The sequence below is a fragment of the Podarcis cretensis genome, assembly GCF_951804945.1.
Source record: "Podarcis cretensis genome assembly, chromosome: 13".
NCBI classification, from domain to species: Eukaryota; Metazoa; Chordata; class Lepidosauria; order Squamata; family Lacertidae; genus Podarcis; species Podarcis cretensis.
Window position 1 is genome coordinate 35,299,194 of NC_137182.1, and position 27,040 is coordinate 35,326,233.

At 42.8% G+C, this 27,040-nt stretch overlaps 1 protein-coding gene across 1 annotated transcript; it reads right to left on the minus strand.

Moving 5' to 3' along the window:
- Positions 1–324: 324 nt before the first annotated feature.
- On the minus strand, positions 325–16,966 carry LOC307201910 (serine protease 27-like). The gene is made up of 6 exons (XM_079951431.1): positions 16,606–16,966; positions 7,341–7,367; positions 3,507–3,669; positions 1,990–2,261; positions 1,150–1,319; positions 325–659 (listed from the first exon to the last, which is right to left on the minus strand). The coding sequence occupies exons 1-6, from the start codon at positions 16,754–16,756 to the stop codon at positions 363–365; spliced, it is 1,080 nt and encodes a 359-aa protein (XP_079807557.1). The 5' UTR covers positions 16,757–16,966; the 3' UTR covers positions 325–362.
- Between the last annotated feature and the right edge of the window lie 10,074 nt (positions 16,967–27,040).

Sequence of the window (27,040 nt, forward strand, 5' to 3'; positions counted from 1 at the left end):
CGGCAACAGGCATATGATGATTCCAGAGACCACCAGCTCCCCAGTCCCAGCTACCCATGATTTCTGATTGCACCATACATATGTAAAAGTTTTCTGGCAAGAAAGGAGACAGTGGCTAGTAGGGCTCATGAGAAAGGGTGTTGCATCCCTCTGCTGAGAAGGAAGCCCCAAACCATCTCTACGTCTGCAGAGACATCCATGCCCTCACTTCATTTGTATCTCCCTGTGCAAGTGCTGCTCACAGCCAAGCGGATAGAATCCTGGGCAGATGAAGTTAGGAGTGACCAAGAAATAGGAGAAAGATGAGATGAGAGGTAACCCCGCAGCACTTGACCACTTATAACTTCTTTTTCCCACAGATCCTATGGCAAGATATGAATAAGGGTCCACACCAAAACCTGTAGCAGAGCAGTTATGAAGGCCTGTCCCCTCCCAACATCCCCAGAAGTGCCTTGATTCCTGATCCTGGTGTTGTAACCCCTCCTAGGTTCAACAAATTCCAAATTGGGGATAATCCTGTGAATCCAGTCGTGGTATGCGGTAAGGCGGATGTACACGCCAGGGCGGTTCTTCTCAGCACAGCCTTCTCCCCAGCTGACAATACCAGCCAACAGCCATTCCTGGTTTATCTTGCACATCAGTGGGCCACCAGAATCACCCTAGGCCAACACAAAGATGGGTGTTAGATGCATTTGTGATTCAGCGTGGCATGGTTGTTAGGGAGTGGGGAAACTTTCTCATACTTCCCAACAGTGTAGTTCTCAGCTTAGAAAGCAAAGCAAAATGCATTTTACAAAGAAACGTACGTTGAAGGTGGAGAAGATGTTTGGGAATGCATAGTTTTTTGTGGGGAGGGGATGAGAACATGAGAAGAGCCCTGTTGGATCAGGCCAAAGGCCCATCTAGTCCAGCATCCTGTTCTTACAGATGCCAATCAGATGCCCCAGGAAAGCCCACAAGCAGGACCCACAAGGGAAAAGGTAAAGGACCCCTGGACAGTTAATGTATGCCATCTCATGCAGTCTCTTTTCAATGGCGAGGCTGAATATCAGGTGTCTTAAAGAATAATAGAATTGGATAACAAGTGAGACAGGAAGGGCCTTATCCATGTGGAACTGAAGGCAGGTCTTGATGAGAGAAATCCCTCACCTTACACGTGTCCTTCATACCCTCAGCATACCCGGCACACATCATGTCGTCCTGGATGGGTTTCTGGGGCAGGTTTGGTCCCATGTCAATACTATAGAGCCGTCTGCAGGTCTGAAGATCTATTATGGGCACCTGAAGCTTCTGGAGCTTCTTTGGAGAAGGCAGATCCTCTGACGTGAAGAACATGGGATAGTGAAGCAGAAACATGGAGACGCTGTTATCATTTTATTATATTTCTTTACCACTTGCACAATCCATTTGTGAGTTGGAAGGCACACCGTAAACAGATGTGCAAGAAGGTCAGTCAAGTATACCTTTAGGGTATAGATGCAATCAGCTGGAACAAAGTTTTTACTAGTTTCCAATTGTTGGGTAACATGCAAGACCAACCTTTACTTCTAGTATACTTACTAGGCTCCAGATGTAAGTCAAGTTCCTAATTTTCTTCAAGCAGGCTGGGCATTTGCAATATATTAGAGATGCTGGAGCGCAAAGCATGTGCTCTAGCACTGAGCTTCAGCTTTTCCCCTCCAGCATTCTGCTTCCCACACTAGCCAATCAGATGCCTACAAGCAAAGCACAAGGGCAGCAGCCTTCTCCCTCTGATCCCAGAATTAGCATACAGCCATCATGACCACTAACCATTGATCACAGTATTTTTTCAAAGCATTCATACGTATTCTCAGCAAATCCCATTACAAGGGAAAGGAAAGTTGGGGCACGGATCTTAGAAACAGGCTTTATAGAGCAGGAAGGGTGCATCATTATTATTTTGCATTTTCCTGGACAAGAAAGGAAACCTTGTCCAGTTCTAACATTTTCCCCTCTCCCAGTACTCACGTCCTTCACTGATATCTCCCCAGCCAGTGACCCAGCACATCATGCCTGCAGGAAAGTCCACGTTGGGTGCAGGTACACAGATTGGGATGATGTAATTGGTGAATCTCACTGGGAAGATCAGCCTCACCAAGGCGATGTCTCCGCTTGTGGCCTCCCCTGCATAGCGGGGATTTCTGATTATGTCTCCAACTCCTATGGACTGTTTGTGGGGCCAGGAATTCTCCAGTTTGTTGGCCCCTAGCAGCACGGAGTATTGGGAGAGATCACCTTCTCTGCAAGGGGATGGATGAAAAATTAATATGAGGAACATTGTCACCATTGCATACAATTTACTTGGCTGGGATCAGGAGGCTTTGGGGTGCTATTAGACCCAGGGAAGCATTCAGACTATCTCAAATTTGCAACAACAACAAAAAGGGGGGACACATTGGGCAAACCTGCACATTAAACCTGAGATGGTCCCATGGGCATTCTGATTCTGATTTCCCATTCTGACTTTGTTCTGGGTACACTTTATCTGAAGCATCTTACAGCTAGGAAGCTTGCCAAGAGCAAAGTTTACCAGATCAAAACAAATCATCTTGCCAAACAATTCTTTCAGCTAATTAAAATAAGCCTTGCAGCAGTTGAGCTAACAGATTGGATCAGAGCTCCTTGTTAATATCATGTCCTTGGGAAGTTCATTAAGATACCCAGTGCTATGTTTCTCAAAAAAGAGGTGCCGGAACTACCGTAATCATGAACACCTCCCTCAATCTCTTAGAATGGCAATGGCACCCACCTGAGAGGTGCTGGAACTGATTTGCGATGAGTTCCAGCTGGGGGAAAAAGCCCTGAAAATACCTTTTGTTAAGGCACTTTAATAGAAACATGTGTCCATATCTCAGCTCTTTTGCAAACTAATCAAGATAACTGAACTTGAATACTTTATTCTTAAACCTGGGTCTGGAAAGTAGAATTTGCAGAACCTTATAAGCTTTGACATACTGTGAAACATTAAAACAATATGAAGCTGCCTCATAATATTTGCCTTCAGTTTATTTTTAGAAACAGAAATGCAGTGGATGTATAAATTAAAATATGCAACCTGGTTTCCAAGGAATAGGAATGCTGAGTGGGGAATTACAATGGTCAGGAGAGAAATTCAGCAGAGATTATTTTTGAAAGATAGATGACCAGGGTTGTAGTCTATAGACAACTGGATTCTTTGCCTTGGACATAATCTGCATTACCCCAAGACTGTAGTCTAACACAGAGAGCTGCAGGGCTTGGGCCAGGATATCCAAAGGATGACACATCTTCAGACGAACCTATCTATATATTGAAAACAGCCTATATCTTCTGGGCTTTTCTTATAGTTCCCACAACATCTGAGATGACATGGTTGACACAGAGAACAGGGACTTTTCAGTGGGGGGGGGGTGCATTTATAGGATAGTCTCCCACCTGACTTGTAAAGAGTCTCGGGCTCAGTGGACTACAGGTGGGAGGAAAAGAGCCATTTCTGGGTTACTCACGGTGGGAAGCAATGTGCTGCGGTCACAATCCAATCATGGGTTATCAAAGCCCCTCCACAGATATGCTTGCCCATCTTCTTCACACTGACCTGCCATGGCCATTCACCTTCCACAGAGTCCTCACCCCCGACATTTCTATTCAGGGTGATTGGTCGCCCACATACTAGGAAAAGAAAGAGATGGGTGGGGCTAAACTCAACACTGGGAGCAATCTGTTCTGTACACTGCACATCTGGCTAAGTCAACACACTCCTTAAGAACAAGAGAGCAGCCCTGCTGGATCTGACAAAAGGCCAGATCTGGCCCAGCATCCTGTTCTCCGAGTGATCATCTGATGCCTTAGTTGCATCACCCCTAGATTACTGTTGTATTCTATTTGGGGTTGCCTTTGAAAAGTTCCAAGAACTCCAAAAGGTCTAGAATGCAGTGGGCCGTTAGTAGGGGCCCACCTGCTGGGTACATGTGCTTCTCTTGCTAAGGCAATGGCACTGGGTTCCAGTTTGTTTCTGAACCTAATTCAAGTGCTGGTGATGATACTGAAAGCCTTTCAGAGATTGGAATGGTGATATTTTCAATGGAAGCCTTCTTGTGTGACCAGAGGTGTAAAATCACTCATGGAGGAGTGGGGAATGGAAAATTTTTGGATGGATACTGGTTTTATTTCCATTTTTTTCCAAAGCCTGCTAGACAATGCTTTTTGCAAAGGAAGTAGATTTGGCACATGTCTACATCTTGTGTCTAAAATGCGGCACAGCCTATGAACTGGAAATTAAGTTCCACTGACAAGAGGGCTTAAACACAGGCAAGTGTGTAAAGGGATTGCAGTCTTATTCTATTTCTGCTAGGCACAAAGCGGGGAAAAGGATAACACAGAGCACTGAACTACGTCACCTTACTATGCTTCATTTTCAGATTCATTTTGTTTCAGCCACGAGACCTCGTAAGTTTGCTTTTAAAGACACTACAAGATTCTCAGCATTCTGGGACTTCCGGGTTGGCGCCTCCGGCAATGGCTGAGTTCCTCCGATCAGGAGGAACTTACTCTGTGAAAAACAGGGTCTGACCACCATGGCGAAGGCGGAGACCCATTGAAATCACAAGCAGGAGAAGCTTGTGAACCTGGGATTCGGCTGGCACCTTTTGCGCCTCCCCTACTCGCGGGGAAACCCTGTTTTGGGGATCTGGAGTGACGTGGAGTGAGCGGCGCGGTGCTTTGAATCGACTGCTTTTTTCATGGAGTGAAGCCGCATTGCTGTTGCTGGAGAGCACTGGCTTTTTCCTGTGGACAATTGGATTTTAAACAACTACCCGTGAGTAGAACGGAAAATTGGATCTTTAAATATCTTAATTTGGTGCTGAAGCGGGAAGGTCATAAACAGGAAGTCCGCCTTCCGCTTTTGTAAATAGACTGAAGCAAAGACGTTACAAGCTAAAGTCTCTGAAAGCTTTTGACAAAAGATTAAATTTCCATTGGTTAAAAATACAAAACCCCCCTTGGAGGCAGGTGAAGAGGGGGGAAATTTTGAATTCTGAACTTAGTAAGCCTGCAGGAGTGAGGGGAAAATCAAATCACCTCAGCTCTGAACCTGGGAACGGGTTGCCAGATGACGTTTGGGGAAAGTTCATTGACAGAATGGATTTGACAGCTAGCTAAAATAAGAGCAAGATACTGTTTCCATTGTCCTCTTCTGCATTCAAAATGGTGGGAAAGTAACTGAAAATCGAAACTTTGTTTATTGCTTGAGTTGTGCTTGAAAGAACTCATACAAGTGGAGACTGTTTCCCTCTAGAGGGAGCTTTTGAAACTGTTATAGGAGTGTAACTGGGGGATCTCCAGCTGCAAGATAAGGATTCTGAGAACCAGTGATTGATCTTGGACTATTCAAAATGTTGATAGGAGAAGATATTGTGACTCTATTATGTAAAATAAGTCATTCGCTGGAAGAGCTTAATAAAAAGACGGATGCCACGACTTTAAAAGTTGATAACTTGGAACAGAAAGTGACTAATTTGATACAAGAAGAGAGCACCAACACAGAAATAATTCAGGACCCGGCACAGGAACCTACTTTGGCAGAACAAATGGTGGAGGAAAAGGAGAAAGTTGTTGTTTTTGGAACCTAAAATAACTCAAGCGGGACCCTTAGTTTTATAGAAGCAAATTGAGGACTATAAATTGAGGCCTTTTATGATTGAATATAGAAAAAGTCAGATTTCGAGGATTGGATCCTGGTTTGGACTGAAGAAGGAAAGTTGGAAAGATCCCTCTATCCAGGGATTAATTGACTTTTGGGACATGGACTTGGATTTGGAGGAGATTGAAGTTTTGGGGGCCTTTGGATTTGGAAGAATCTTGAAATACATCCTGAAACACTTTATAGACCCTAGCTTCAACTATGGAAATCTGGCTGAACTGTCCAGAAGGAATAAAAATATTGTTAGGATGGAGTTTTCTCGAGATTTGCTCTCTAGCGTTAAAGAATATGAAGAAGATCTGCAGAAGGGACCTGGAAAAGAGTTAAGAGCCTCGGACATAAGATCTCCAGGTTGATGGACTATATGGAATTGACGGAAAGGACTGGCAGAATCCGAAACCAGGGAGAGGAGTTGATGGAAGAAGATTGAAAAATTTAAAGTTTATATATAGAAATATTGCAAAATTAATGAGTGATAGAAAAATGGTGGATTGATATTTTATGGATTTAGCAGAAATGTTATAAGGAGTTAAGTGTACATAAGTATTTTAGTTTTAATGTTAAAATAAGGTTAAAAAAACATGTTATGTATAATATGATAGAGAATAGAGAAAGATGGAAAGGGTTTGCTGAAACAACTAGTAGAAGTGGAAAACAAAAAGGGAGGTGAGAGGAGGTCGAGGAAACAAGGGAATGAAAGAAAGAGTATCAAAAAGGGGGGATGTAATTTTTTTTAATTTTTTTTTATTTGTTTTATTTAGGGTTAGGGTTAGGGAGTGGGTTTTGTTTAGTTTAGTCTATAGTGTTTAGTTTAATGGGCTTAGGTTGTGTTTTGTACTGTTTTTATGTTGTATTGTACTTTTTTTCTTTTTTGTTTTTTTCTGCTTCTGTTTTCTCTTCTTTTAAAAGCAATAAATATTATTTTTTTAAAAAAGATTCTCAGCATTCTGAATTTTGCATTAAACTTCAAATTTAACAGGTGTGAGGGACTGATGTTGCCCTAACTGAAAAGACAACCTTTGTGGGAACAACAAAGGGGAGACCAAGACCTCTCCCATTTTTGGACATAGGAAGCTGCCTTATTTCGAGAGATGAAAAGCATTAAAACCATCTACCCCAACTACGGAGACCAAATTCCATGCTAAAACAACTTTTAAGAAGTAACAGGGGTGGAATCTAGACACATATAAAAAAACATTTTGAAAAATATATTGAATTTGCCATAGCTCACCATCACCATCTACTGTCACATTTGTATAATGCACTTTACCAGCACACTTAAAACATTTTATTTGCAGCCGTATAGCTGAGTCCTGGGTTGCCTGTGCCCATAGGGAATTTGTTGCATCCACTGGAAAGATCTGCACTTTTATCCTTGTCATAGGTGACCTCTAAACCCAGGATCTAAGATACATCTGTAGCAGAGAAGCAGGATGTGGATGTCCATATTGTGTTGCTTAGTGGGGTCCCCTGGAATGCACAAGACATGGATGGACAACCTGTTGCCTTCCAATGTTGTTGGATTCCAATTCCCATTATACCTGACCATTGCCCACACCAGCAACAACTGGAGAGCCACAGGTTGCTTATCCCCAGAACCCAACATAAAAGGTTAAAAAGTCTGATGATAAAAACTTACCCCAGTGGGAACGGGTCATATGATAACCTGCAACAGAAAAAGGAGGAATCAACAGGGACTACTGTGACCCAGGATTTAAAGCTAAAGATACACAATCAAAAACCAGAAGTAATCACAGGACTTTTATTCCAAGAAGAAGAAAATAATTGGGGGGAGGACTGGATTGCCCCAAATATTCTCCCCAGCTCCTGATGCTGAGACTGCTTTTTTAAATCTCTCCTACCACCCCAGGCACTGTGCTTAAACCTTGTACCTAAACCTTGGTGTGGAATGGACAGAAGGAGACAGGATCTCCATCTCGCAGCTCTCAGACAAGGGCAAGCAGTGGGAACACAAGCTGCTGGCCAGTAAGATGTCAATTGAATGTGAATGGCATCGGCCAATGAACTGTTGGAGGAGAGCACAGCTGATCTAATAACTGAACTGTTTTTTGCTCTACGGTGTTTCATGGAAAGAGTTTCCTGCTAAAAGAATGGGGGGCACTCCTTAAGTTTGTAGATATCAAGTCAATATCATTTAATGATGTCACGAAAAGAACACATGAAGTTGCCTTGACAGAAGACGCTTTGTCCATCTTGCCCAGTTTTTCCTTCACTGTCAGAGATGCTTCAGGGATGTGGTCCATCATGTCTTTTCTCCAAATCACGGTAATAGTGCACTTGCAATTTCAGTGTTTTTGTTTTAACGTTTTGCTAAATGCTTTACTGGGTATTTAGTGCATGTCGATATTATGTACTGATTTGTTTTTGCTTGCAGTTTTATGATTGCAGCTTGTGTGAACCACTTAGAGTTTTTGTTATATCAAGCAGTATATAAGATATTAAATTTGGGTTGACTGAGGCGCAGCACAATTACATAGCTAAACAGATTTAGCTATGCACTGACATCACTGAGGGCAAATGAGGACAACTGAGATGCAGGGCAGTGTTTCCTGAATTAGTCACCCTGAATTAGTCCACCCTGTCAGGGAGCACACAGCAAGTCTGATGACATCACAATAGATTTGAATTGCAAATCTTTGCCTGGAAGTTTCTTCTTGGAATTCCTGAAACAATAGCTGGTTTGGAGTTCATCCTCTCCCAGAAAATTAGACACTTACCTAATTACCATTAGGGATCTGAAATGTGTCTATCAGTTGTATACCTTTCAAGCTAAAAAGAATCCAGTGCTAGAAAACCTTTCATTTTCAGAATAGCATTTTCTCTCTAAATATATATCCCAGTTACATCCAAACACTGTGGTACTTTCTGATTACAAGAAACGCACACAATCTAATTCATTCCAAATCTAATATAATTGCTTTTTAAAAATTTTATAATATATGTTAACTAATCTCCTGTGTCAGACATAACCAAAAATGTAATCAATCCTAATCAATTTATTATAACATGTAATCACCATTGATTGTCTGGTATAATGTATTTTGTTTTACATTGGAAAGGAAGCCAAGGATTCAGGTAGGAGAGTCTATGTGCTTTACTGCCTCTACCACCAGGACAGTTTACAGTTTCTCAGTTTCAGTTCACAGAAACAGTAGCAATAAAAACTATATAGGCAAAATACTATATGCACAGAGCTAGGGTTGCCATACATCCAGAATTTTCCAGACATAGCTGGTATTCAGCCCCCTTAAGCAGCATCCGGGTGAAAATCACTGAAATGTCCAGGAAATTCCAACATATGGCAGCCCATGTCAGTAGTGTAGATGTTGGTGATTTTCATTTAAAAATTAGCTCAAAAAATATATTTTTGTTGAGATTTTATCAAAAACTAAAAAAAAAAACCTCAAAAAGAAAAGTTCAATAACTTTTATGAAAAAAGGTCAAAAACCTTTGTGTCTGGATTTTCACTTTTTGAAATATGGCAACCCTACACTGAGCCCTCTCTACCAATTGCATTTCTATGGTCTGAGTATCTGCCTATTAGCCATACAGCTCCATGGACTTAGCCCCTTCTAATGCTAACTAGCAAGAATATGCATTTGTTAGGTTTGGCTGCTAACCCACAGTCAGGCCCAGGGAAGTTGTGTACCCTTTGCCCATAACCACCAGGTAAGCCAACTCCCATGTCAAATTCTGTCAGGCTGCACGAATGCCGAATCTGACAAATAAATTACGGGTAGGATGCCTGAAGCTAGGAAAAAGATTTAAGCTGGACATTACTGAGACACATCAATTGCAGGGATCTGCTTTGAACAGGACTCCTTTAGAGACAATGTTTTGAATGTGCACTGCAAATTTGTCAATTTCAGTTTCTCATTTTTTCATTGTTCAGCTCTCCACATTTCTGCAACAGTTTGTGAAAATTCATCAGCATTTTAGTGCAAATTCATCCTACTATACACAGTTTTATATGTAATTCTGCCTGATAAACTGAGTTTTGCACAGCTTTCCAGAATATAATGTAGTTTTGTATGCTATTCTCATTAGTATATGCATATTTTTCCTGATGTGCAACATATGCAACCTCAGTCAGTTAAGATTAGTAAACTAAAAGGGATGCAATTAATTGACGGATATTCCTAATCAGACAAGCAGCTGTAATACATCTCACACATGCAGAGTCAAAACCCACAATCTTAATATTCATGATTTCACATCATCCTAATCCATTCGTCAGCCAGAACTATCTTTCTCAATACAAATTGAATCTTGCTTTTTTTTCTTTTTTTCTTTTTTTGCTTTGTTACAGTGGGAGAAATGAGGGTGTGCCATTCTGTGAGATTAGTGATTTCCCAACCCATGGCAAAGCCACAGATACAAGATGGGAAAGGGTGAGGTGTGCAGTCACATCCAAAGACAGGATGACTAAGGTGATTCACAAGCTGCTAACAAAATCTCCCAAGCAACAGAAAGGTTGGAAGGTTATATAGAACTTGGGAGTGCCATATCCCTTGGAGGTTTGGGCTGTGGCAGGCAGTAGCATGCAGTTCTTTCAGGAAGGGGGGGGGAAGAGGGTGGATATGTGCATACACCTTTATCCATTGCTTTGTACAGGGGCAGTCCAGCTGTGGTTGGACTGCAACTCCCATCACCCCTGGCCATTGGCCATGCTGGCAGGGGCTTGTGGGAGATGTAGTCCAACAGCCTCTGGAGACTACAACATTGGCTACCCCTGGATTAGCGCTACACAAATGAGTCTCAGGCTCCCAGATCCCCCCTTTTGCACTCCCCTGCTCCTCCTCTGGCATGGTCACAAGGACAAGAGCAAAACTATCTACAAATGTAATCAGAGTTTGACATTTGACCCATCCAAGAATAAATCATGCTTAGCTTTAACTTTGATTTGTCTAGGAAAGGTAAAGGTTAAGGTACCCCTGCCCGTACGGGCCAGTCTTGACAGACTCTGGGGTTGTGCGCCCATCTCACTTAAGAGGCCAGGGGCCAGCGCTGTCCGGAGACACTTCCGGGTCACGTGGCCAGCGTGACATCGCTGCTCTGGCGAGCCAGAGCCGCACACGGAAACGCCGTTTACCTTCCCGCTGGTAAGCGGTCCCTATTTATCTACTTGCACCCGGAGGTGCTTTCGAACTGCTAGGTTGGCAGGCGCTGGGACCGAGCAGCGGGAGCGCACCCCGCCGCAGGGATTCGAACCGCCGACCTTTCGATCGGCAAGTCCTAGGCGCTGAGGCTTTAACCCACAGCGCCACCTGTTATTATTTGTATGGTATATGCATACCACACAAATTCATGAGGAGGACAATAAAGAACGAAAGCATAAGATGTGCTAAGTGGGAGCAAATTATTTAAACACTGTATTTAAACTAAATTCAAGGGAAGTGGAATCTTCACTTGAACCTTGGCACCATTATGTCAGATGAGTTGAGGAGCAAATGTATCTAGTGCAATTAGCTTGGTGTTCAGTATTCATTAGTTCAATTAGTGCCAGACTTTGAATTCATTAAACTGATGCCATGGAATGTTTAAAAACCACTCTCCCAACCTCAGGATTAAATTACAGCTTGTCAATCATGTGGTCACGGAGCTATTTAACCTGCCATAGAGGAGCAAGCTAACAAATAAAGTTATATCAGATCTAATTATGGAAATCATCATTAGCTAATTAACCATCCATTTATTCAGCATAAAGGTTTTAGCTTGAAGACTTCGCAGTGGAGTTTCACAACAAGGAAGCCTGCATCATATAATAATTTGCAGACAACTGTAGCAATAAATACAGTGAAAATTTTATTCCCAATTATTTATTTATTGCTGCCTCCCATTTCCATGTGGGCCTACTGATGCTACATATGTAAATTGGTTTGACAGTCATTCCCAGGGGAAATCCTGGGAACTACAATTCTGTGAAAGAAACTAGGGGACTCCAGTGACAGACTTGTCAAACTACAACTTTTGCAGGAAAATATTTGTGGCTGTAGGATTATCCTGGAAGCTTCTTCAACAACCATTCTGTCCTAGATCAAAGGGTGATGATATCCACCAGTAGAAAGTACTATCACCACCTTCTCCTTCTTATTTGGTCCCATGGCAACTATATTGTTTTGACACCCATGACACTTTTATCAAGATATGAGTACCAGCATCTCATTTTTTTCCAAGAGAGAGAGAGAGTACTGCATAAATCATTCAGGACTAGAATCACAGACACATTATCCGCACCCCATATGCACACAATCCATACATAATTAATCCAATCAGCCACACCACCCAGATTGGCACACAGCACACTCAAGAAGTCCTCAAACAGTTTATCCCATAATCTTTTGGAATATCATGTAACATTCCCAGATACCTCACACACCCTTCTTTTTCCAAATAGCTCCACCCATATGTGTGCAGCTGGGAATTCATGAAAGCAAGGGTCACCAAGAGTAGCAAATTCTCTATTTCAGGGCTAGGCAGGTCTCAATATTTATTTATTTTTATTTATTTATTTATTATTATTATTATTATTATTATTATTATTATTATTATTATTACAACTTATACACTGCTCTTCATCTGAAGATCTCAGGGTGGTTCACAGCATAAAAATACAAAATAAAAACACAAAATACATATTAAAACCAGAACAAAACAAACCCATAATCTCCTCCCTCTCTCTCTCTCTCACTCACACACACACATACACACACACACACATTTAAAAGGACATAGAATGCTAATCAGCCCAAGGCCTGGCAGAAGAGAAACATCAAAAGATGTATAATGAAGGCGCCAGATGAATCCACCCCTGGAGAGATGGGGAACCACTCCACTCGTGTTGCCACCCTCCAGACCTCTCATGAAGGAGGCACATGAAGAAGAGCCTCAGCTGATGATCGCAGGGTCCGGGTCATCTCATATGGGGAGAAGTGGATTTCAGGTATTGCAGTACTGAGCCATTTAACATCAAAGCCAGCACTATTAATTGGCCCTAGAAACTAATTGGCAGCCAGTGCAATTCGGCCAGGATTGGTGTAATATTCTCAAACTGCCCTGCCCCACTGAGCCATCTGGCCACTGAATTCTTCAGCAGCTGATGTTTCCAAACCATTTTATACAGCCCAACATGTAATGCACTGCAGTAATCTAGCCTACAGGTTACCAGAGCATAGATAACAGAAGTTAGGCTAATCCTGTCCAGATGGGGGCACAGCAGGGCCACCAACCGAAGTTGATGGAAGGCACTCCAGGCCACTTAGACCACCTGAGCCTCAAGTGACAGCAAAGGATCCAGAAGTACCCGCAAGCTACGCATCAAGAGCAGGCACCCACGTGGTCTAGGGAACCACCCACTAACAGTGTCTCAGTCTTATCTGGATTGAACTTGAGTTCGTTGGCTCTCATCCAGTCCATTACCAAAGCAAGACAATGGTCCAGCACATCCACTGCCATAGCTGTAGATGTAAAGGAGAAGTAGATCTTTGTGTCATCAGCATATTGCTGACAAAACTCCAGGTAGCCCTACTTAGCAGTTTCATGTAGATGTTAAATAGCACAGGGGATAAAATTGAACCCTGAGGGAACCCATATTGAAGGCTCCAGGTGGCTGAAGAGCACTGACCAAGCATCACCCTCTGGAAACGACCATCCAAGTAGGACCAGAACTATTGCAAAGTGGTGCCACCCACCCCCCTAACTCAGCCACATCATCAGTGACTCCAAACATTTGCTCTGAGGGGTAAGAAATAGGCCTATCAATGGCTCTAAAGTTATGGAAATTCCATGTTTTGTGGCAGCAAAATCTGGACACCAGATGCTAGGGACAACCTAATAAGGAAGGCTTCCGAATGAGGGCATTCGCAGCCCTACCTGAAAAGGCCAGGGGTTGAATCTTGGACCTTCTGTACACAAAGCAGATGGTCTCCCACTGAGCTACAGCACTTTTCCTCGTCTCAGCCATCTTTTAGGATCAGCAGGATGGGCCCCTTCTTAAGCTTCGCATTTGTACATCAGGATGGCAACTGGCCAGGAGATGAGGAAACCAATCCAGCCTAGCTTGCTCTTATGCCTTGAAGCAGCTGTTTGATATGCTGAAATCAGCAACTGGTGTTTGTTTTTTTCCAGGCTGTAGAGATAAGCATTATCACCTGCTAGCTGGTGTTGATCCAGCCTGTTCCTGAAGTGATGCTCCTGGGGCCAGTTCAGAACTTGGCAACATACTTTCTGGCCACTTCTAACAAAGGAGGAAGCACTAGGCAGGCTTAACCACATATTACCGTAAATTGGTGTGTTGTAGGAGAAAGAGAGGTGGTGACCAAAGAAGTTTAGTCTATGTGAAATGCTCTCTGGTATCAACCTCCCTTTCTCACTCTCTTCTTCTTTCTGTGCATCCAGATATAAACACTGCAGTTGTTAGGACATCCATGGTCTCAGTTCCCTTCCATATGCAAGATGACACAGGGTGGGAAGGAGGGTTAGCTCAAAGTTTGAGATGGGCTCCCTGGGCCAAGTGTCCTCCCTCTGGGTCCCTCCCTCTGTTAGTGGGCTTACCTGACTGCAGTAGCAGTGACCCAAACAGGACTGGGCAGCTGTGTCTAGCCACCCTTTTTAATCACCCACAATGCTTCAAAATGATGCTAAATAGGGGGAAATTATAAGGGTTGTTATACGATCCATGTACACCCACCTCACCTAGCACTGGAATTTCCAAAGACTACCATCCCTTTCATTATATTCTTCCATAATCAGTAACTTGCTAGTTTTATGATGAGATGGGGGGTGGGAATTGATTCAGCTTGTATTTAAAGGCATGTCTACCCGGTTTGCACTTTCTGAAACAAGATATGGACTGGAGAACAGCCATCCTTTGAAATTAGCATTTCTCTTTTTTTATTTTTTGCAATGCAGTTCTCCAGCCAAGTAATGTGCACAGAAATGCAGGTGTGCATATGAATGCACATATTAGTGGAAATGACATACAAAATGCATATGGGGCAAAGTTGCTTTGCAAAAAAAATGTGCATATTAGGCAAAATTGCACACAAAAGTGTGTTATGGTAGCATAAATTAGCACTAAAATGTTGAAAGCCGTTGTGGAAATGTGGGGAATTGAAAAATACTCTTCCCTATTCTCAATATAATTGTAGTTTTTATATCAATAGTTTTTATTGGTTGTTTTTAAAATAAAAAATATAAAAAACTAAAACAAACATATTTTTACAGATTTGCATATCTCAAGGAGGCACTTTGTTTCAAAATAGGATACAGAGATCAGTAGCAAATATAAATGCAAACATAAACAAGGAACTAGCAATAAAAAGAATAAAAAGAATAATTGGGTTGGAGGGCGGAGGGGAAAGAGGATACTGTCAGGAGCACCTTTCTCAGGCTGATAAAGGCTAAAAGATTAAAAAGTCACATTACAAACCCATACAGCAATGTGCATTGAGAGTGTGTGGGAGAGGAGAGAGGTACAGAATGGTTTATTGCATTGTCTCAGGGAAGCCGTATACTTTGAAAAGTTGGATGTGGACTCAGAATGCAAGAGTCATCTTTTACATATTGAATAAAATCATACCATGTTGGGTGGGGAATGTCTTGCTTTGTCCTCTTGCTACTTAGCTTATGAGTGAGTTTCCTAGTAAACCCACTTGCTGGAAGTGTGGCCCCTAGTAAATCTGTCCAGTGTCTAGCAATAATATTTCAAGCAGCAATTAACATCAAGAGGCAGAAAAACTAAATGTATAATTATTGTTAATTGTTAAGTCTAATTTTAGTTTTTCTGCCTCTTAATGATGTTTTCCTTTGTGGTCTCCTATTGTTGTTTTGTTTTAATGATGTATCATTGCATTCTCTTATGTGTGTGTGTGCACGTGCGTGTATTTTTATTTTTATTATTATTATTATTATTGTAATGTGCTTTGGTTATTATTTTAACAGAAAAGTCAGATATAAATAAAACCCACTCGGTATCACTACCATAAGAGTTGAATTAGGAAAAGCAGGAGCCTTTCCACAGTGGGTCAAGAGGGACTTTTCTCCTGTATGCCACCCTCCCCCCAAAAAAAAACAAAAACACACACAGCTTGGCCACACTAACTTAATTACTCCAGAATCATTTGGCAACCACTGGTTCTGTACTAAAAATCATAGCTTAGAATTCATTCTTTGGCCCTAACCACGCACTCGGACAGAAATATCATTTTTTTTATCATCATTTAATCACTCTGTTCATTAACAATAATAAAAACGAAGCTGGCTAAAGGATCACTTTTCCAAGGATCTTGAATGTTTGCTCCTACAAGCCTTAGGTGTTTTGCCTCCCAAATACACCACACCTGAAGTACTACTTTTTCCCCCAGTACTGGTGAAAGGATTCAGGAATCCTGGATCCTAGACCCACTCTTAGGTGTCTCGATCCTACAATCTTTGGTGGAACTCTCTTCCAAATGGAATCAGACAGGGGGAGCCTCCCTGTTAAACTTCTGGCACCTTCTGAATACTTTCTTATATTTCAGAAAGCATAGGCAAATAGGAAACTACCTTATACCAAGTCAGACCATTAATCCATCTAGCTCAGCACTGTTTACACTGACTGGCAGCAGCTATCCAGGATTTCAGGCAGGCAGTCTCTGCCAACACCATCTGGAGATGTGGGGGATTGAACCCGGGACCTTCTGCTCGTGAGGCAAGTGCTCTACCACTGAGCTATGGTCCTTCCCCATAGAGCATTTTAAGGTATTTCTGATCTGATAGTTATTACCTGATTTGTTTTAATCTTTCTTGCATTTGTTGAGCTTGTTGTCTGCTGTTTAAGCAGTATATAAATTGTTGAAATAAAGGTGGCCTAAATGAATGCAATGGGAACTTCTAATGCTTACCTCTGTCGGGTATTATCTGCTGGTCATTTTCACAAGAATTATATCCATAATGCCACTGCTTGCAGATCCCTCTTTGAATCATCAGGGCAGCCAAAATCAGTAGCAGAACTCCTGCGGTGCCAAATCTGGGTGCCCCTTGCTGTCTTGCCATGATTCCGTTTTTGTTTTTCTTTTGTTTTCGGATCTGCTGTCACTCAATCCTCCCCGAACTGGGAGAGAGCGGCAAGAGGGATGCCCTCTGGGGTGACAGGGCTTGTTTCTCTCCAAGATGCAGATGCTTTAATACCTAGCCCTCAGAAGGGCGGGCACAATGTCACCAAACTGGTTTGACTGATGTGCAGGGTTGTGAGTGTGGCGTCTGGCAGCCAAGTGGGGAAGCCGGCTGATGAAGCCTAAGATATCCACCCGGAGAATCCAGCCAGCTGTGCTCCTGCATCCCTGGAGGATGTGCCAGTACCTGGTGGAGAAATGGTATCCGGGAAGATATAAAAGGTGGAGAAATGGCAAAGCCAGGAAGATATAAGAGGCTGCTTAATCCAAACCGTAGCTCTTGGAAAAGATGGGGCTGATCGTATGGGCCAATTAGCCTTCAATACTTCCATATGTTGAGGAACAGGAGGGTGAGGTTAGCAGATTAGAAATTATATGTAGGAGGTAAATGACTCCTGCTGAACCTCTATTAGCAAGGAGTTCCACAACAATGAGCCTGCCTCACTGAAAGCTTGGCCTCTGGTAAAGGCCAGTTGAACTTCAGAGACATGATGAGTATACAGTGGTACCTTGGGTTAAGTACTTAATTCGTTCCGGAGGTCTGTTCTTAACCTGAAACTGTTCTTAACCTGAAGCACCACTTTAGCTAATGGGGCCTCCTCCTCCTGCTGCTGCTGTTGCTGCACGATTTCTGTTCTCATCGTGAAGCAAAGTTCTTAACCTGAAGCACTATTTCTGGGTTAGTGGAGTCTGTAACCTGAAGCGTATGTAACCCAAGGTACCACTGTAGTACCTCGTTCCCTATAGGCTAGCTAGATCACAGAGATTGAGAGAGGCTGGGCTTTAGGAGGTGTTTCTGGCTCCCAAAATCAAATATCTATAATATAATCAGAATTCAGCGCATTAGCCCCTGCATGATGGAACACCTGCCCAGTGGGAGTGAGACAGATGCCAACATTGAACAGATTTTGATGTGCTGCAAAAACATTTTCATTTCTAAACGTTAACTTATCCGGTCACTTTTAGTACTCTACTGTTTCATTTATGAGTTAAATTATTCTGTAATTTATTTTGTTGCAAATTGCTTAGAGATATTTGTTTATGGTGGATTCGTAAATGCTTTAAATGTGCACATACATCAGTAATAAAAAGAAAATAAAATCAAGAATATAGTAAAACAGAGCATTGGTCACTTTTCCAGGCACCCAGCCATCCTTCTACATAAAAAATGAAAATAATAATCCTGACAGAACAGGCAGGTTTTTAGCTGGCCCCTGACGCTAAACACAGTTGGTGTCCAAGGGAAGCACATTCCATAGACTGAGAGTTGGCCAACCATCAGCTTTGCGGTTTTCGGTGGTGTTTTCTGTACTCTGATGGAGGTAGAGCTCTTGATTTTTTGCTTTGCTGTGGCTGCTGCCACTCTCCCACTGAGTTTTGCAAATAGGCTGTTGCTTAGTTGAAAGCCTCCGAGATCCGCTATCAGGTGCACGGCATGTGGGCGAACCGTTACAGCGTGCTGCCTTTGTTTCTCCATGATCTGCCCGGCGATAAATATTCAACATCATGGTTTTGTTATCATGTATCGGTTGGATTATTGCAATGTTCTAATTAATATGTCTGACTATATTGCATCTACTGTATATATGAGACGGAGAGACAGAAGTATCTCTCTATCTGTGGTTTCCCTAACAGGAACTAAGACGTAAAAGAAAAAAGAAAATACGTGTGATGTTTCCTTATCCCTCAAGAAATCTGACTCTTCAGGGAACGAGGTTTAGCTTTTACCGTGGGGTTACAAAGATTGGAATCAATGGCATTACCTTGATGGATCTCTATCTGGCAGGACTCATTTCTCATCCTAAATTAACATGCCTGAAATGTTAAACAAAAAAGTCTCTCTATGCTATGCTGAAAGCATAGTCATGTACTTTCCCAGAACATCAACCAACTGCCGCCAAGGGTGTTCTACTAGCAAGTTGGGCCACCTGAGATGTTCTATATCAGGGGTAGGCAACCATTTGTCTGTCAATGGCCACATTCCCTCAGGGGTAATCTGCCAGTGGCCTCTTGCCAATAAGGGGCAAGACTGCAGCCAGAGGTGGGTGGAGCATCGTTCTTGCTAGCCAGAGGTCTGATATGATATCTTGTAGAAGGTTTTTGAAATTAGGCCTAAGGCTGCAGGTTGGCCAACTCTGATCTAGGTGGATCAGCCAAAGTAGAATTTCAAGCTTCTGATTTCTCAGCAGGCATAAAGGAAGTTGTCCTTTCATCTCCACACACACACACGCTTCTGTATGACTCTGCCATATACTGAATCATTCCAGTGCTTTCTTTCTATTAAAAAAAAAGGTCAGGGGTACTCTCATTTTCCTACTCATATTGAAATACTGCCCCTCAATGAGGCCAATCTTAGATTCACAAAATGTTTAGGGGTATGTGTACCCCTGCGTAAACCCAGAAAAAGAGCACTGAATCAATCTATTGGGCTATCTAGACCTGGACTGCTTTACTTGGACTGGTAGTGTTTCTCTAGGGCAGCCTTCACCAACTTGGTGCCCCCCCCCCTGAAGTTTTAGACAACAACCAGACTCAGCCCCATTACATAAAATTCCAGAGCACAGTTTAAAGGCACAGGAGCATGTTGAAGTTAAGCAAGGAACTGTGCACATACTGCCTTCAGTTCCATGATGGCAGAAAGGCCAGGCATAAATGTAAGACATAAATAAAAGCATAACTCTCAAAAGATTCGTGCGATCAGTTCAGAAACTTGGGGCCAAACTTGTGAAAATATTTTTGAGATTGAATCTTCTGTGGTTTTGATTAAGGACAACTGCATAGGGGCAGGTGTGGGGTGCTGAATCTGAGTGGAGCCGTTGCACTGAAAAAGAGGGAGGTAAGAACAATGAGAGCCCTGTTGACTCCAACCAAAGCCCTGCCTAGACCAGCATGCAGTTCCCCACAGTGGCCAAGCCAGATGCCCACAAGCAATTTCACCCTCCTTTTGTTGTTCCCCAATGACTACTATTTAGAGGTGCACCAAAGGCAAAATATTATGATAGTGGTTAATGGCTTTTGATAGGCTTATGCTCCGTGAATTTGTTTAAGCTCCTTCTAAAGTCATCTAAATTGGCAGCCATCACCACATCTTGTGGCCATGAATTCCATAGTTTAAGATTTATTCTTCATTTTAAAAGGTCATCATTGTCTGCTGCATTAACTGCATCTACGTACAGGTTCCAAAAGGGAGAGAGAGAAAATGGGGTGAGGAGCAAAGGGCATGAAGGCATGCTGATTTTATGCACATTTACCCAGAAGTAAATCACTTGGTGGCTCCCTCCCAAGTAAGCGTGCATATGTTGTAGCATTTACCTGTTTTAGGGAAGGGACCCTTTCCATATTGGAGAAATTTGCCTGTAGGGAAGTCACAGTGTTTTTCAATTGCCTACTTTTCTCAGCCTTGTCACATGAAGATAACAATCATTTCTTAAGCTAGGGTGTGGTGGAGCTCATTAGCTAACGTTCATAAAAAAGCTCGGAGGTGCTAAGCAAGCATAGTTACTGTTATTATGCACCACGGAGAATTAACTCAGACAACTCCAGTACAGCCCAGCTATTAGGAACGTAGGATTTCTTGGAACATAAGATTCCAAGTTTTCATTGTTGGAAGATGTGGGGTCTGGCAACATGAGGCAAAATGTCTGGGTTTCATTGCCAGATCTGGGAAGCAAGAGAGGACTGGGGGGGTTACATGTGGTGAACTGAAAGGTAAGGAGAATGGGAGATGCAGTGGTTTCTTCCTCCAGATCTGGGCAGGGAATCTGGACATGGGGAAAGACTGTAGCTCATTGGTAGAGCATCTGCTTTCCTGCAGAAGGCCTTCAAACCCCAACTTCTCCAGTTAGGGCTGGTGAAATCCTGGAGAACTGCTGCTAGCCATTGTGAACATTATTGGGCCAAATGGACCAATGTAAGTCAGCTTTTTATAATCTTGTGAATTGGATGCAGTTGACTGGGGAGGAGGTCATCGGGTACAGTGGTACCTCGGGTTAAGAACTTAATTTGTTCTGGAGGTCCGTTCTTAACCTGAAACTGTTCTTAACCTGTGGTACCACTTTAGCTTATGGGGCCTCCAGCTGCTGCCACACCACCATTGTGCAATTTCTGTACTCATCCTGAAGCAAAGTTCTTAACCTGAAGCGTCTGTACCTGAGGTACCACTGTACTAGGATTCTGAGGTTCCTTTTGGTGTTGCCAGCATTGTTTTTGTTTTGTTTGTTTCCTGGCTGTCTTGTTCACTGGGCCATGCTCCTGGGTCTGTAATAGAAACCTGACAAGCAGAAATAAAGCAATGGAAGCTTTTTCCTGGCATGGAAGTACAAGGGTGGGCAGTGTTCTATTGGCAGGATTTATTGGGCATTGTTGAAAGCACAGGCTCAGTGGTGGACTTGGGGCTCTCAAATTTCAGCGGTGCCCTGTGCTATGCTAAAATCCCCCCCCCCACCTCTTGCACTCTGTTCTACAGCATTGTGAAATTCCCTGTAGTATGGCACCCACTGTGACTGGTGGGTCACACTACCCTAAAACTGCCTCTGACAGGCTCAGGGTCAGAACAGAACATAGGAGCTCTGTTGGATCAGGCCAAAAACCCATCAGGTCCAGAATTCTGTTCTTACAGATGGCTATGAGAAACCTGTAAGCAGAACACGAGGGCCACCACAAGATAGAAGACCAGTTGCCAGCCCAATCTGAAACGGACTAAGAAGGATTAAACCATCTTGACTGAATTGATTGTTACATATTGAGGCTACTTAAGAGCCAGTGTGGTGTAGTGGTTAAGAGCGGTAGACTCGTAATCTGGTGAACCGGGTTCGTGTCTCCGCTCCTCCACATGCAGCTGCTGGGTGACCTTGGGCCAGTCACACTTCTTTGAAGTCTCTCAGCCCCACTCACCTCACAGAGTGTTTGTTGTGGGGGAGGAAGGGAAAAGGAGATTGTTAGCCGCTTTGAGACTCCTGAAGGGGAGTGAAAGGCGGGATATCAAATCCAAACTCCTCTTCTTCTTCTTCTTCTTCTTCTTCTTCTTCTTCTTCTTCTTGGCTTCATCTTGCCTACACTGATCTTAGACTCCCACTGAATCCAGCATTGCTCAGGAAGGATGACAAAATCCCTACCAGAGAAGAGTGGCTGCTCAAGTTGATGGATTATGCTGAATTGGCAAAAATGACTGGAAAGATCAGAAACCAGGAAGATACGGAATGGGGAAATTTTATAATTTAACTTGGAGAACACTGTAAACAATTAAAAACATTAGCAGGACTGTAATAACATTTGTAAGGTTAAAAAAAAATGGAGGACAATGTAAGATGCAGCGGAAAGGGACTAACAATGGAACCCATGGAGGGGTGGAATGAAGTCCAAGGATTCAGGGAATCCTGTATTTTTGTGATTATGACTTATGTCTGAATGTAAACATTAAATGTAAAATCAAATAAAAAAAACTTTACCAAAAAAAAAAAGAATCCAGCATTGCTCAGGATTTGGGCCTCTGTGAATTTTCAAATGCCGTTTCAGATCCAGGCCAGATTTGGAACATCAGCGGTGGTGGGGACAATGCATCCAGAGTTATCATGAAATGTCTGTGTGTGTGTGTGTGTGTGGTCTGGAAAGACCCAAAGCATCCACCTGGACTCAGAAGCTACACTGCCATCACCAGGAGAAGCCCCTGAGGTTTCTCAACAGACTGGGCATCAAGCAATTCGCCACCTCTTGGAGCTTATATAAAACTGGCCAGTGCTGCAACTTGCAAGGTGGGTGTGACTTGCAGGATTTAGGTAAACTGAGGTGATGACACAGCAGGGTGTTGTGGAAATCTTGCGTAGTGCATGTGCATGATGTGGGAACTGTTGTTCTCCTGGCAGCACAACATAACCTATCTCTGTTCAAAAGTATGCTTCAAGGAGGAGAAAAAGATTTACTGCCAAGTAAGTGTGCTTGGAATTGCAGCTTCAGTGTCCTGAAAAACATGCTGGGAGTTTGAGGCATATATAACAATGAGCTGATTAAAATTATTGACTGCAGAACTCTTCATTACATGTTGCACATATCTAAGGGAAATCAAGTATTGTGACAGAGAAGAAATTCAGTTCATTATGCATTGAAAGCTGAATCTATCAAAATTTGCACTTTCGAAAATAATAAGCAAACTTAAACACAACTATCCTTTGAAATTAACGCTTCTCTGAATTGTGCAGTGTGGTTGTCCCTCCAAGCAATGTGTGCAAAAATGTACAGGACAAAGTGTGCATGAAATGTATACAGTGGTACCTCGGGTTAAGTACTTAATTCGTTCCGGAGGTCCGTTCTTAACTTGAAGCATCACTTTAGCTAATGGGGCCTCCTGCTGCCGCTGCGCCGCCAGAGCACAATTTCTGTTCTCATCCTGAAGCAAAGTTCTTAACCCAAGATAATATTTCTGGGTTAGCAGAGTCTGTAACCTGAAGCGTATGTAACCTGAAGCGTATGTAACCCGAGGTACCACTGTACAGTGGTACCACTTCAGGTTACAGACTCCGCTAACCCAGAAATATTACCTCGGGTTAAGAACTTTGCTTCAGGATGAGAACAGAAATTGCACAGCGGTGGCATGGCAGCAGTGGGAGGCCCCATTAGCTAAAGTGGTGCTTCAGGTTAAGAACAGTTTCAGGTTAAGAACAGACCTCTGGAACAAATTAAGTACTTAACCTGAGGTACCACTGTATAGTGAAATTAACATACATGCATATAAGGATAAAATATCTGCTGAACATTCAAGAGAAGTTTTAAAAAAGAATGCAGACTTATTTGGAAATGTGAAGAACTGAACTTAAGATTAGAAAAATGAGAAACCGGGGGGTGGGGGGGGATGAAATTGACAGATTCATCCATCTATCCCTGTGTGAGAGGAGTGAGAGAGAACGAACACACCTGGAGGTGTTTTAGGGCCAGTCTACAAAATGCATCAGGAAAGCCAGAAATGATCTCTAGACATTTAGTTTGAAAAATAATAAAATGAAACAGTCTAGCTGGGGGCACCACAATTTTCCTGATCCAAATTGCCCTCCCAATCTGTCATTACTACATCTGCAGTGTAGTCATAATGTATTATCTTAAATGCATGTGTTGGCTTGACAGTACTGTGTCCCAACCTTAATTATAGCCAATTGTAGCTAGAGCAAATTCCTTAAGACCCACCAGGAAGCCGTTCTCCCTTCCAATGTGGTCTTGGCTTCCTTACTCTTCCAACTCTTTGCTGCAAATGTATACATTTCACATCTGTTTATGCATGAATTTGGAAACATTCCTGAACCGAGCACTTGCCTGAATGAGGTGCACTGGGTATCGTAATAGCGATGTGTTGCTGGGCTCCCCCATGGGATTTGGGGAGTGTTTGAATTCTCTTTTACTTATTCAAGGAACTGTGTCACTGTGTTATGAAACCAGCTAGGATTAATCATCCTGGACTTAATTGCACTACCAAGGCACAGCACTTATTGGCAGATTCCTTTGTAATTGGCACACGCGCCGCCTTGCCCCCGCAATTGAGGGGCCACAGGGCCAAGCAACGTCACTCGCGCATGCTGTGGAGCATGCTGACATGTCGTGCATATGCCCCACAGCTTGCGAGCTTGACATAAACGCACCCTGTGGCGTGTGTGCGTGGCCACTGCAAAACTGGGGGGGGGGGCTTTCAACAGAAATAGGGGGCCTGGTCCCCTGTCCGTCCATTCCCCACTCAGTACCCCTGGTAACTGGCAAGTTTGATCCAGAAATTTAAAAGACATGAATGAAGTGATTGTTTTGTTACTCGCTGCCGGTCCATGGTCAATGCTTCTGTAAAAAGTGGCTATGAGTCGTTCCTTTCATGCATAGAATGGGTATGTGCAAAATGTAGACACTGTCTCTGGGGGAGGCACTATGTGAAGGATAACAGTGCACAGCCCAATGTGTAACTCTTTATTTGTCAGTGGGGCTGGCAGGGAAGAATCAGGGGGGATAGGACGCCTAGGGCCCTACACAGCAGAACAAGCAACCACATGATTAGGTAGGACACCTCACTTTGCCATCTAAAGAGGGAGGAATCTGTAGGATCGTTTGCAGTAAGTGAAGTCCATCTAAGAAACTCCCACCCCTGAGATCACGAAGTCCAGAGGCATAAGACCATTGGGTCTAAAACTATGTGAATATATAGCCCCATACTTCATCCATAGAGAAAACACTTTTTTAAGTAAAATGTATTTTGTAAGTGTGGAGGGGGTGTACTTTGGTCATCTTGTTTTTCTCTGTACCTACCCAATGTGTACAGAATCAAATATCAGTATCTGAGCAACCAAACGAGGGGCAGAGGCCTCTGAGCTCAAGGACGGCTCGAGGCAAAATGTAAAAGTAATTTCCAAAATCTTTGTAATACTGTTTGCCAAGATGTTTCCATGTGGCAAGCAGACACCAGCTCATATTTCAGTGATTAGATAACCTTCTCACAATTGGAACTGCAATCAGCGAGGGGAAAGAACAGAGTAAGCGAACCACTACCAAGAAGAGGTTGATTTTTCTGAATATGGAAGCTCCATTGAGCTATCATGACTAATAGCCATTACTGGACCAAGCCCAGCAATGGGAAACCTGTGGCCCTCCAGATGTTGTTGGACTACAACTCCCATCAACCCTAGCTATTGGCCATGTTGGCTGAGGCTGATGGGAGTTGGAGCCTAGTAACATCTGGAGAGCCAGAGATTCCATTCCTCATTTATAGGCTAGGTCTTACTGTTATTTGACTCCTCTCCTCCCAAAACTGCCTCCATCAGCAGACTTTTTTTCTGGCTGCCTCAGAGACAGAGGTGAGAAAGCAAGGCCCATTTCATCAGCTTAGCTGGACTCTTTTGCTATCTGGCTCCTTTCTTGCCATAACTGCCTCATTAAACCTGAACTGGCTTGTTTCCCTCTCCCCTCCCAGTCCCTTTCCCACTTTGTATCATGCCTATTAAATATGTAGGCCATTGTTTTAAACTCTGAACATATTGGCCAAAAGGCAGAAGGTGAGTGCTGTGAATTAAAGGGATAGTGAATATCTCCACCGTGCCAAACAAACAGGGACAGGGACAACACTAATTCAGAGGGACATGTAGGATTTCTTCAAAACTTTAATCCCTTTATCAAGCTGGGAACGGAACCAAGATTCTTGAGTTTGCACCTTTTACCTTAGATTGCCTCAGCTTCACACTACCAGGCTATAAAAATGCTTTTTTTTTTTTTTTTTGAGGTGTGCACCTTCAGGCTTTCCAACACATCCAACCCATCCTTCCTGGTAAAGCAATAAAACACTGCTATTTCTTTTTTCTTTTTTTTAAGAGAGAGGCGAACAAGCCAATTTGCATGCAAAAACTGAAGGAAACAGAACACTATGTTTGTCTTTCCACCTACTTGTGGCTTAAAGACAAGAGTTCCAGCCAGTGTGGAAAGCAGTTGGATTTTCCTGGGTGGTAAGCGATTGCCAAGTAGTCTGAGAACTAAGAGACCTAGAGATTTCTACCTCCACCCCTTTGGAAGGAAATGTAGTAAAGGTAGAATTAAGATTTGTGGCAGTGGGTAGAGAGGTACTTATGAGTTGTGTCCAATGCCAGCCTTACTTAGAGTAGTCCCACTGACATTAATGGACTTGACCAATGTCAAGTCATTCATTTCCATGGGTCGATTCTGAGTAGGACTAGCATTGGAGAAAACTCTGATTTCAAATCTCAGCTAGGTCTGCCACAGAGATAAGAGTACCTCTGGAGTTGGGGTGGAAAAAATCTGTCAGTTTCAGTTTCTCTCAGTTTTAAGTGCAGTTCATCATATTTCTGCCCCAGTTTGTATTTAATAATTAAAAAGTGGTCACAAAAATGTCAGCATTTTAGAGCCTATTTCTACTAATAAACATACTTTTGTATGCAGTGTTACCTGATATACATATTCTAGCAAGCTATTTTCCCTGATGTGATGCATTTTGTATGCTGTTTGCAGCAATAGATGTGTTATTATGCACATTTGACCCTAATATATTCATTTTTGCACCTCATTCTTTTTATTTGAGGAAGCGCATCTCAACATTTGGAGAAGTGTGAATGCATTGCACTTTGCGCATTGTTTCAGGAAATGCAAATGAGGTAGGCTCGCATTAAAATGTGAAGCAGATTGAATCCCATCCCAC

Coding starts and splice junctions, on each gene's coding strand:
- LOC307201910 (XM_079951431.1), bottom strand. CDS start 16,756: ATGGCAAGACAGCAAGGGGCACCCAGATTTGGCACCGCAGGAGTTCTG. Junction 7,368..16,605: donor GCAGATAATACCCGACAGAG/GTAAGCATTAGA, acceptor TTTCTGTTGCAG/GTTATCATATGACCCGTTCC. Junction 660..1,149: donor GTATGAAGGACACGTGTAAG/GTGAGGGATTTC, acceptor GTGTTGGCCTAG/GGTGATTCTGGTGGCCCACT.